General features: G+C 36.7%; 1 protein-coding gene across 1 annotated transcript in view; it reads right to left on the reverse strand.

Annotated features, from left to right (window-relative positions):
• The window catches only part of Eya4 (EYA transcriptional coactivator and phosphatase 4), a gene marked incomplete in the record, with an annotated part of 282,930 nt that overhangs the window by 2,557 nt on the left and 268,054 nt on the right, over window positions 1-12,319 (reverse strand). The window contains 6 exon segments of the mRNA XM_008822102.3: window positions 109-917; window positions 4,199-4,299; window positions 6,443-6,564; window positions 9,128-9,242; window positions 11,090-11,250; window positions 11,358-11,416. Coding sequence (XP_008820324.2) covers window positions 837-917; window positions 4,199-4,299; window positions 6,443-6,564; window positions 9,128-9,242; window positions 11,090-11,250; window positions 11,358-11,416 — 639 coding nt within the window.

A 12,319-nucleotide genomic window follows, 5' to 3' on the forward strand; every position in this document is an offset into this window, starting at 1 on the left:
TTTTTAAAGTACAGTATTAAAACCCAAAAAATTTTGTATATTTTAATTTTTAATTTTGGTTTTTTAAAAAATTTTCCAAAAATTTTTTTTTTTTTTTTTTTTTTTTTGTCTTTCACTGACTACAGAGATTTTTAACCAAAGTTACATTGTAACACACAAACGCTGTCTTGTCTTTAAGGCACAACACATCAGTATGAACATTCTCTTCCCCAAACTTAAAAAAGAGACAATATTATATTCCCGTTTCCCTGCCCCTCTTCCCTCCCCAACAAATGAAAGAAAAATTGCATCCACTTTCAGAGTCAGCTGCTAATAAAGTCACAGTAAATTATTTCCATCAATAATTTACACCAATTACAGGTCTAGATAGAACTGTCCTTGTACAGTCTGAGTGCATTCTGATTCAGATTTTTTGGGCTAGGTAGGCTAAAAGTCGGATTCAAACCTCAGGGCTGAGACGAGCTCCCACTTTGAGGAATGTTGTCCACCACCTTGTCAGAGGCAGCACAGGTACTGTGGCTTGGGAAGGTTAGAGTTCTTTGCTAAAGCTGCTAATTCCAGTTAAGGACTCATTTGGTGTGCATCAGCAACTGCCACAGATTTTTTTTTTAAAGCATGAAAGTGTAAAGATAGTAAGACCATAGAGTTTCCTTTCTGTAGCACTAAAGTTTAATTCCATTCAGCAATCTGAATTCTTCATTCTGGAGTTTTCATTCTGAATGTGATTTCATCCTTTAAGACAATTTATATATGTAGAAGAAGCCAGCGGCATTGAATCACACGTAAAAATTCAGTGTACTTGAAATATGCAAAACGGATCCTTAGCTAGAGAACAGTTACAAATACTCTAATTCCAGTGCTTGATGTAGAGCCAAGAGGTCCGAGTGGTTTGATATCCTCCAGAAGGGCATGTTGTGCTGTGTGGTTAAGACAAGGAGAGATGGGAGAAGGAAGGGATGGGCATGAATGGAGACAGATCATAACTATCATCTCAACGAGACAGCAGGACACACCATGGTGTGGTGTTCACCCATGTTCAAGGCAGGGAGCTTAACAGAGGGACGATCACACTTGGAGGTCTGGAAGTACCAATGAGGCATTTTCAAAATAATGGAGAAATAGATCTGAACTGTATTTTAATGATAAGAACAGCAAATACCGAATTTCGTAGATGGTCTAAATCTTTACTCTGTAAAATAGTATTACCAATGTCAACATCAGGGAAAGCAGGCATGGAAATCCTACATGGCTGAGGGAAAACAACTATCAATCAGTACATCACTCCCGGAAGTCAATCTCCTGTCTAGAACTAAGATAAAACTAGATTAACTTCCTGAACTCATATGTCTTTGATTATTTGATAACAAAAGAATGAATTTCTTCCTATGTAAAAAATAATCAGGAGTAGACTACGTAAAAAATCCCCATTGGAATTGATAATGTTCTTTTTGTACAGGATAACTAATAAGCCAGTAGAGCTGGCTTGGCTTATTTCACCATATGGGATTGAGAGATAAGACTCAAACATGCAGTTTTCGTGGGGAAATACCATCTCATGTGGATAAAGTTGTGAGGTGGAAAACCTGAGCCATGTTGTGGTTTGTGAGCCATGATTGGCTCTCTCAGAGATGTACCAGCATCTTCTCTAGATGTGGTATGAGAGCATACAGACAGAACTGATTAGAAAACAATAACAAAAGAGACCTCATTGGAAATAATATAAAAGAAAAATATACTATAGTAAATCACAAATAATAGCATTGTTTGTTAGTTTGGGCTGAAAACATCTTCTAGGCTATACATATTGGGAATGTAGTCATGTATATATAATAGAAATATATACCATGAAAGAGACATCTTATTTTAAAGTGAAGCTTTATCATAATAATCACTATGCTATATAATTCTTTGCTGCTCAGTATCACGGCACCAGCCATGTGTTACGAGCACTTGAAATATGTTTAATTCAGTTTAAAATACATACTGAATTTAAAAACCAAGAGCAAAAAACGTAAACATCACCTCAATAATTCTTATACTGACTAGGTGATGAGACAGAATATTTGGAATATATTGGATCAACTAATGTATATTATTAAAGCTGATTCTACCTGATTCCTTTTAAATGTAGTTTCTAGAAAATTTAAAAATTAGATCTATCTCACATCATATATTCTGAGAAGAGAGTGAAGTTATCATTCCTGTTCCTAAAATTTGTGCTTTTCTTCCTCCCTTAAATTTCTCAAACATAAATTTTAGCTCAAATTAGACCACAGAATTTCAAAGATTGTAGCTTTTTTCATCCAGCTCAGATCTATTTGTAGCAACAAAATAGTACTTAATATTGTCTGCGCATGCGATTACTTCTACTTCCAGAGAAAAGCATGCATTCTGGGTACTAAAGAAACCAGCCACCTGTGTTTCTAGAGAACCACAGCCTTGACCATCACCAAAACTGTACCTACTCAAACAACCATTTGAAAATAGCATTCTATCCAAGACTTAGATCCATTTGGAGTCCAGCTTTTCTCTCCTGAAGTGTTGTGTACAAAGCAGAGGGCACCACCGTAGTCTGGCATTCCCACAGTGGATAACTAGAATAGCTTGATCAATTTTAATTTTAAAAGACACGCATTGTTATGGGATTGGAAAAGTGTATTTTATTAGTTCTGACCTAGGGATAAATCAATTTCACATAGGCCAAAGACATACTTCTGTTTGCCAGAGTGTCTGCAGTACTGACTGCTGTTTGTTGTATGTGATTATGGTGCCAACATGGAAAATTAAAACCATACGCATTGCAGATACCAGCAAACTCTGAAAAGGATGCCAACTGCTTGTGAGTGGAGGGAGGCATTTCAAGCAGCAGTCAGCAGGGCAAGTTGGGTTGCTTGAGGCTGCAGCACTGACCTCATACAGAATGTCCTTGGGACCAGCGTGCTGTCTTGAGTCACAGCTAATTAACACCCAGGAGTTCTGTGTCACCAGCTCTCTTAATGGAATGGAAAAGCACTGGAATTTAAAGGATAGCTGCTAATGGTACCACTAAACTTTCTAAAGTAGGATCCCTTTCTCCTCCAGTTTTCTGTGTTTGAGCTGACTAGATACATACATCATAGCTCTTTGTATCATAGCCATAAGCTCTTCTTTAAAACTGTTTATTATGATTACTTTTTAGAACTCAGGAATTTGGTAAACCCTGTGGTATGTATGTTTAGTGAGGGATTTATTAGATGGCTATTTAAACTGTCTCTACACAATACAGATAATACTCTCTGTATGTAAAATAGTCTAAGTTAATATATCATTTATACCTTCCTTCTCCTTTGTCTAGGTGATATTTTGTGACCTTTCACGAAGGAAGCAGAACACAGCTTGTATTGACTGCTGTTGAGAACAAATATGGACGGTGTCAGTTCTCTTCTGATGTAGAACCAACCACTTAATGATTGTGCTATTGTCTTGGCTTCATCTTCAGAAATATGGGCCAGAATGAAAGTTTATTTAAATAAGTAAGGACTATGAGGTCTTCTGAAGATGTTCAAAGATGGCTGCCTGGCCTTAGTCAAGTATTAGTGACTCACTGATAATCTGGAAGATGCAAGGAACATCGCCTCCAAGTCTCTAAGACAGGTTGCAACCAAAGACACGAATAATACACCCATTCCAATCAAGCTGGTTAAAGCCTCTTACAAGTTTCTCTTCAGCTATCAAACCCATCTTCAGCAGTTATCCTCAAGGAACGTGTCTGTCTCCAGGCACTCCAAGGACCATGTGGAGTTTGGGAGTCATGAACCATACTCACTGACTTTGTGTTGCGATGAGCTCCTTAAACTTCGTCTTGATGAATTTCACGAGCTTGTTCATTTATATGCATGTGCATTGTATACATTTATATACTTATTGTGTGTATTAAATGTATACTCTGAATATACTTTCATGGTTCTTATCTATTTACTTTACATATATATGGATATATATCAACACATTTTCCTGTATTTCCTACCAAATTCCAGGCATAAAATGCTAGACTCCAAATGGTTTGTTTGCATGTTCAGTATTGACTCTCTCATGCTTTTATTGCTTTGCATCTATAAATGTAAATCACGTGTCAAGCTGCCATTGGGCCAAACTACAGAATGCAAACAAAAAGGCTTGCATTAGAGGAGCCACACCAACATTGTCTGAGACAGGTTACCTTTTTTGCTGCCTGTTCTTCTTCTACACCATCCCCAATTACAACATATACTACTTTTCTGCCAAACCTTTGCATTATTCGTTCAAAGCAACTTTCTTTTCCTGGAAGATAAATGAGATAAAGTTGAGAGCGAAGTTACCTGGTTAGCAGCATGCTCCTCATCTCGGCCATCTCCAATCACAACGTAAGTTATGTTAGTGCCAAATCTGGACACTATACGCTCAAAACAGCTTTCCTTGCCTGAAAAACAATGCACTGCTTACTCTTCCAGCCATGGTATTCATTAACCTAGAGATTCACACACTGTTAAATTCATGTCTCTTGAACATCATTTGGGTGAGCTTAGGATCTCTGAGTTTACAAATTAACCCAGACACATTTGGATACGTAACTTTATACTCAAGATAGGCTATTAAGCAAATATGGTTCATACTTTAAAAAAGACAGCAGTGCTGAGAATTTGACTTAGACTAAATATTACTACTGCATAAAATAGTATTGGAACATGTTTTTACAGGCCAATATAGGTTTCAACAGCATTTGTTTAGTACTAAGAACCCATTTTACCTAATTTATTTTTTGTATAGACAAGTCAGTTGAATATACTATTGGGGAAAATTGGAATTTCATCTCTAAAGAAAGAGGAAATATTGATAGATTTACCTTGATAGATAACTCCCTTTTTTGATGTATGTGGGAGCTAACCTACTTGGATTTAACGTACTGAACATGCTGTCTAACTGGGCCTCAGCAGTGAGAGCACTAGCATCTCTGCTGTACTATGGGAATATGTCTGTGGAAATCCTTCACGTGCTTTGTGTTTACAACACTGGCATCACTTCCTCAATTTCGTTCCAAGATTTTCATGCAGCCATGGCTACTTTTGTCTGTGTTTCTTAATCAGATACTTTAAGGGGAAAGAAATGATTTTTCTCAGATTAAATATAAAGAACAATTTGGTCAATGAAAGAATATCATCTCTTTCCTACATAAATGTTTATTCTGATATATAATCATTTGTGTTGTCAGAAAGCAAAATCACATTCTATTTATTAATCCTTCTAGTATAACATTATATTTACATAATAATGCATGTGATTTGGACCTGGGCTCTGATCTCCCGTGCTTATGACAATGTGACATACACATTAAGAAAGTTTGGCTCTCTTTAACTATTCTCCCCAAACAGCTGCAATTAGGAGCTCCTTTATTAGAGTCAATACCAGCACCCCAGTCCCGCAATGAGACGTAGGGTTAGCTATTTTGGGTGGGGATATTTCAGGATTTTCTTTCTTTCTTTTGAGGCATTTGCAGTGTATTTCCTATAGCCCCATTTGACTAGAACACCTTATGTAAACCAGGCTGGCCTTGGTCTCACAGAGATCCATCTGTCTCTGCCTCTGCCTCCAAGTGTTGGGAGCAAAGGCATGTTCCACTGCACCTGGCCAGATTTTAGGATTTTGAATTTGTCTTGTCAAGGTGCCAAAACTTAATTTTGTTGACCTTGAGGGCACATCACACAACCCACTTATTTATCCTCCCAAGCTTTTCCTTGGCAGTAGAATACAAAATCCTGTCTTCTTTTAACTCTTTCAAGATGGCAGAACTTGATGAAGTTTTGTTTGAACAATAATTAAAAGTCAGATTCTGAAATATACTTAAAGTCAAATATGGCTCCATAGATGAATTTTACTCAGAAAGCAAGGTTGTAGTTCTTTGACTCCTATTATGTATTGAGAAATGCAGATTTTAGTCACTTATGTCATGAACATTACATTTATATTTTCTGCTTCAAGAAAATTCTTCTTCTGTGTCAGGCATTATTATTCTGGTGCTGTTTGAGTTCATCTGAGAGTTCCCAGTGATGCCATAAGAACATTTTACTCTCAATTGGTATTACTGCACATGCAAAGATGAAATTCTACACCTCACATTAATTAAATAGACAAATACTGTGGCTGGAGAGAGTGTTTATTACTTAGACAAGATATGCTGGGATACTGTGTAAAATCTGCAGAATGAGTTAGGATTGCCAAGACACCGAGTTCAGAATTTCACTAGCTAAGAGATTTCATAAAAATTTACACATGTGCAATGAATTACAGGTATTTTGTTATCTGAAGCTTTTATAAATTTACTTGTTCTAACTGATGAAAAGAGACTCATGCAGGAAAAAAAACAACAACAGGAATGAATCCTCCCCCCACCAAAAAAACCCCCACAGACCAAAGGGTAATTTCTTACCTATTTTAGTTGCACTGTAAATATTCTCAATGGGGAAAGCTCCTCCTAAGCTGTAAAGTAGAACCTTCGCAAGTGCAGGAATCAGTTGGGTTGTCGTTACCAAGACATTTACACAGTTACTCCTAGCACAGGGAGGAAATGCATGTGTTTGCTTTCTAATAGTAGGTAGCTTTTGACAGTACAGTTTTAAAATTGCCGCAGGTGTTTCTAAAATCATCATTACTCTCAGTAGACAATCTCTCAAAATGGCAGATCATTAGGAATAATGCACAAATCATGATAATATTCTGACATTTAAGTCTCTGTAATATTTTGTCACAGTAAGATGATATATTTTGTCAAGGTCTTATAAGTGTTACAGAATGAAAAGACAGTGAAGTGAAGCAAGATACAGGCTTTTTACATTTAGAGAGGCTTCACCGTTTACATTATGTGGTATTTTGTAATTACATCACCTTTGAAACTATCAACACTATATATTTACAGCAGAAAGTTTGTAAAAGGCAGGAAGAAAATGAGAGGACCCAGTCAGAGACAGCGGCTGCCTTCATTTTGTGAATTTACTTTCCCATTAAGAATAACATTCTCTATATGCTTTTATCTCATTACCTATTCTCCTCATGTTACCTGCAAGCAAATTCCTCTGTAACATTTTAAAAAATGTTGTTTAGTTGGCTTTTGATTTCTCATTAGTATGTATAATGCCACCTCCATTTTTTTTTATACCTTGAATTATGTCCTTAGTGGAAACTCACATAAGAATTAGAGTAAGAGGGTAACTCAACTTTACTGAGAACTCTGACACATAATTCAGCAAAGCATTTGTTTTCCTGACATTGCTGGCATTTTGGGAAAATGTCCAATATGTTAATGGTACAATATATGAATAACTTAGTGAAGTTCGTAGATCTAACTATTCAGTGGGTATTGACTTGTTTTTCTTGGACCCTTTTTATTTGTTTGTTTATTTATTTATTTATTTATTTATTTATTTATTTATTTATTTGATCTCCTTAGCCCCAGCTCACCCGAAACTCATTATGTAGATCAGGTTTGCCTTAATCTCAGAGATCCACTTGCCTCTCCTGGGATTAAAGTCGTGTGCCACCATGCCCAGTGTTGTATGTTTATTTCTTAAGATCACATATCCTTGAGGTTGCTTCAAGGTCATTTATCTAATGCTAACCTGTATATAGCATATGTAATATAGTTAACCTATATAATTAATATAATATGAAATAATTGTGTTTTTTTTCTTTCTATGCCTAGGTAACATGTTTTATAAATGATTAAAGCTGTTGCTTTTCTCCTTAGAGAAATGTACATAACTATATATATCACACACAATTTCAAGGACTCACAGGTCCTCATGCCCCCAAATCTCTGACCTTTGGCCTCTATATCACAGTTACAGAAACCATGATGCAGCAAATTCCATTTTCAAGGACCTGTGACTGTTAGTTCTTTCATGCAGAATTAGAATGCCCTTCTTAAATTTCCACTTATTCACCCCAATTCTCACATTTTTAGAGCAAAACCCAATTTATTTTGAACCCAACAATTTCGTTGAACAATTGACTCTTCTTCAGACTAAATTCCCAGCTCCCACAGCTGTCTCTTTTGTGGGGTTCCTGCAGTCCAAATTTCTGGGGCTACCAAGCTGGGCCCAGGAGGTTTCAAGTCTGTCACAGTTCCCACTAGAATGTTGCCTCCAGAACTGAGCAGAATCAACCGTGGCTGTCCTAATCAACACAGGAAACTAAGTTCAAGGCCCACCACAAGGACTTTCTGTTATTGATGAAATGTATGTTTATACAACCAGGAAAAGAGTCACATGCCAGATTTGACACATACCACTTTACTTTCATGTCTTAAATACTGAACTCTCTGTTTACTCTGGCAAACTTTTTACGTGTCTGTAATCTGTCCAAATAATACTGCTTTTTCTGCTTATGTTTTACACATTAGCCAACCATACTTTTCCTTATTCATCTAAGTCATAAATAAAACCATAAAATATGAAAGAACAAATATTAATCTCATCCACTGGCTATCACTTTACAGATTTATATTACTTTGGAGTTTGGAGTTATCATCTATAGTACACAGTTATAATCTATAATTTTGTTATCTATATCAACAAGTCCATACTTCTTGTCTAATTCAAACACCACAAGGTTAGAATGTCTCCAAGAGCTTTCTCTTGCTTTTCTGATGCACTTAAATTGTATATTATTTATTGTGGTTTAAACAACCTAAACTATGCACATTCATTTTATAAGCAGTACTGTTGTATTTTCACTATCATCCTTTGGAACTTTGTCACCAACAGATGACTGTCTCCTTCATATTACAAGTTACATGACCTTTATGTGGGGATTATTAGTGATTAGGTTAAGATATGGGTGGAAAGCAATGATCTTTTAGTCATATTAAAAACAGAAGCCTTTTTGCTATCTCAACACAGACACAGAAACAGACAGACAGACAGACAGACAGACAGACAGACAGACACACACACACACACACACACACACACACACCCTGAAAATCACTGGACTTGGTGAATTGCTAACTCCCTTCAAACTATAAGGTAGACTAGGTATTGAAACAGTTGTTCTGTGTTGTGCTATTGGACTTAAATCTTCCATAAAAGTGAAATAGAAGGACAACAATCCCACTTACCTAGTACTAATAATTGATAAAGACTTAAGTGCATTGGTTAGCCAGGAATCTGTCAGGCCTTCAATTTCTGCCCTTAACTGCAGCCATGCATCCCTCTTGGCAGGGCCAAGGAGTCCTACAACATCGAAAAGTAAGCCACAGTCAGAAGTGGAATACTGTCTTGAGACTAGAATATGGAATTTGGTGTCCCTTCTGTCTACAGTAGATAATTTTAATTTCAGCTTGCATCATAAATGAAGAGGTACAGACTTATATTAACATGGTCCATCCTTTCAGAAATGATTATCCAGTATTCATTAAATGGACATTTATTGGACAACTAGCCCAGGCATTGGATTAACAATAAAGATACAACACTGGAAAAGCAAATCCAAGTTTCTGCTCTCACTGAGCCTGGAATCTAGCACACTGGGCATTACCCAAATTACGCTGCAATTCCTGGGCTTGAGACCCATTTCATGAGGCCAGGGTATGTCACATCTGGAGGAATTATGGGGCACCAGGGACACAAATAATGTCTACTTGAAAATGCTGTATCTTAATAATCACAATCATTTCCAAATTGGAAAAGTAATGATGGCATCTTATGCATCAATTAGAACTTTTCTCAAACAAGTGATAGCACTTACAGATGTATTTTTTTAAATTAAGAATGATGTCTAAAATCCCAAAGTGTATTATCCATTATAAACAATAATTGAAAAAAGTGGGTGTGCAAAATTTTAATTTAAAGAGCTTCTGAGGATATAGCTCAGTGGTTGAGCACTTGACTAGTATACATAGGGCCCAGCACTGACAAAATAGGAAGGAAGGAAGAAAAGAAAAAGAAAAAATAATAAAACAATAGCATATGAGCATCAATTCAAAAAGATTTCTCTCCACCAAGTATTACCCTTGTGGAACCTGCAAGGCTCAAATTTCTATTTGTAAATGAAATAGAAATTCATTCGCCATATGAAATTCTTGTCAGTTCAACATTCATACTGTTTGTGGTTCTTCAAGTCTTTGTTTTTATGCATAGGGTATTCATTGAACGTTAAATGTGATTCATTGCTAGAAAATACAAGGCAAACAGACACACAGCCTCACCCTCAAGTGGAAGATGCATACAATATATGTACTGTAAACCAGAATTTTATTTACTGTACTCCATGGCATATGACATAAACATGCATATGCAGAAAACACACATAATATTTAGATACATAATTTCCTTTTGGATTACTTTTGTGATCCTCAACCATTCTCCTTTTTAAAGAAAACAGACATCTTAGCAGAGGAATTGTATGTGACCTCATAACTAATCCTCAGAATCTACTGACCTAAAATTGATTCTAACAATAAAGATCACCCATGCCTATTACATCTAGAAGCACAGCTAGGATGCTAGTTTTGATGATTAAGGTTGCAATCGTTCCTCAAAAATATATGGATGTAATAAAATGATGTAGACATTGTCTAAAGATGTGTTAAAAAGCCACAATAATTGTAGTGAACACTCTATCGAATGTGGGACAGATACACTGTTAAATAGATCTATGGAGTATTTATGGCACAAATCACTGCTTATATTCATTCTGATATGGTCAAAGAGAGGCAGTGACTATCAGTAACCCTTCCAATGATTTGGGCTCTGTCTCTAGAAAGATCTTTTAATTAATTATTCCCCTCTTTTGTCTGATTTTTACTGATAGCATCAAATAATACTGATGAAGTAAATTAAATGTTTTACTCTAAGTCCTGACTGAACACAAAGTTCACAAAAGAAGATCAATTCTTTTTACAAGGGTGCACTTAATTTTTTCCCCAGTAATTCTAAGGAAGTAAAATTTGGGGCTCAGTACATTTCAAGGTAAGTTTTCACTAATTTACTTTGTAGTAGGCTAATCTCTGACATGAATCTACAGTTTGAGTTCTTCCTATACCCAGATGCCGATGCTAGATGAAATCAGCCACACGTACCTCCAACATTGTTCTTGTAGGTGTTATATAATTCCTTTACTCTTCTGTACCGAAAAGCCAACTTCCTCATCCAGTCCACTCCTCCTCTCACACCTGTTGGCAAACAAAGGTTCGCACTACTTGCAGCTGCATGGAAGCCATCAGTTGCAAAACTGTAGGTACTGCAACACCCAAAATACATTAAAAAGAAATAAAAGAAATAATTACATGTACAAAACTCCATAGTTTAATTTCTGTAGGAAACGGCAGATTGAAAGGCATGGCTTACCTTAAGTCCTGACCATTGTCGTCTGAGGAAACATCATCTATATGCACTTGATCGCACTCCTAAATAAAAGGAAACGACGGAAGCATTATTTGTCATCCAAAGGATGCTTAGCACCACGGAAGGGTTGATGCCTTTCAGTTCGGCCACAAGATGGCAGCATGGGCCCACCCATGCCTGCCTTTGATGGTTGCTTTCTTAGCGAGGGGAAACTACACGTTTTCACTTGCAGTTCTAAATCCAGAAGGGTCTCAAAAAGGAGTCTGAAAACATGAGGTCATTTTAAAAGTAACCTTAATTTTAACATCATCGGTAAGAACTTTGGAATTCTTGCGTTCATCGATGTTCCCCCTAGTAGCTCTTTCTGCTCTGTATATTTAAGAAAAGTTAGCCTGTAAATACACGATACTCCTTGGGTCTGAACGTCTCAAGTGGTCATTATATGTGATGGCTAATCCTGGGTGTCAACTTGACTGGATCTGGGATTAACTGAAATGAGATGGGGGTCAGGAATTCTTAATAGTGCAGGACTTTTTTATGACTTAAGTGTAGATCATTATCTGTTTGTAATAATAAATATCAGTTCAAACCTTCAGTGGAAATAGAAAGCAAGGAAGGAAGGAAGAGAGAAAGACAGGAAGAACAAGAAGGAAAAAAGGGGAGAAAGAAAAGAGAGAAGAAAGAAAACTATTAAGAGGAAAAGAGTTTGTGTGTTCTTTGATCACTTCTAAAAGAGGGGAACCTAATGCAAAGTGCCCAAATCTTAGTCACCCAATTGAGGCTTGGTTGCTATCATCATCCTACAATACAAAATACAGAATCTTCAGCCAAGTGTGGTGGCGCAAGCCTTTAATCCCAGCACTTGGGAAGCAGAGGCAGGTGGATCTCTGTGAGTTCCAGGTCAGCTTGGTCTCTATAGTGAGTTCCAGGACAACTGGGGCTACAGGGAGACCCTGTCTCAAAAA

This window comes from Nannospalax galili, unplaced genomic scaffold (genome assembly GCF_000622305.1).
Source record: "Nannospalax galili isolate Female #2095 unplaced genomic scaffold, S.galili_v1.0 scaffold186, whole genome shotgun sequence".
Lineage (NCBI taxonomy): Eukaryota > Metazoa > Chordata > Mammalia > Rodentia > Spalacidae > Nannospalax > Nannospalax galili.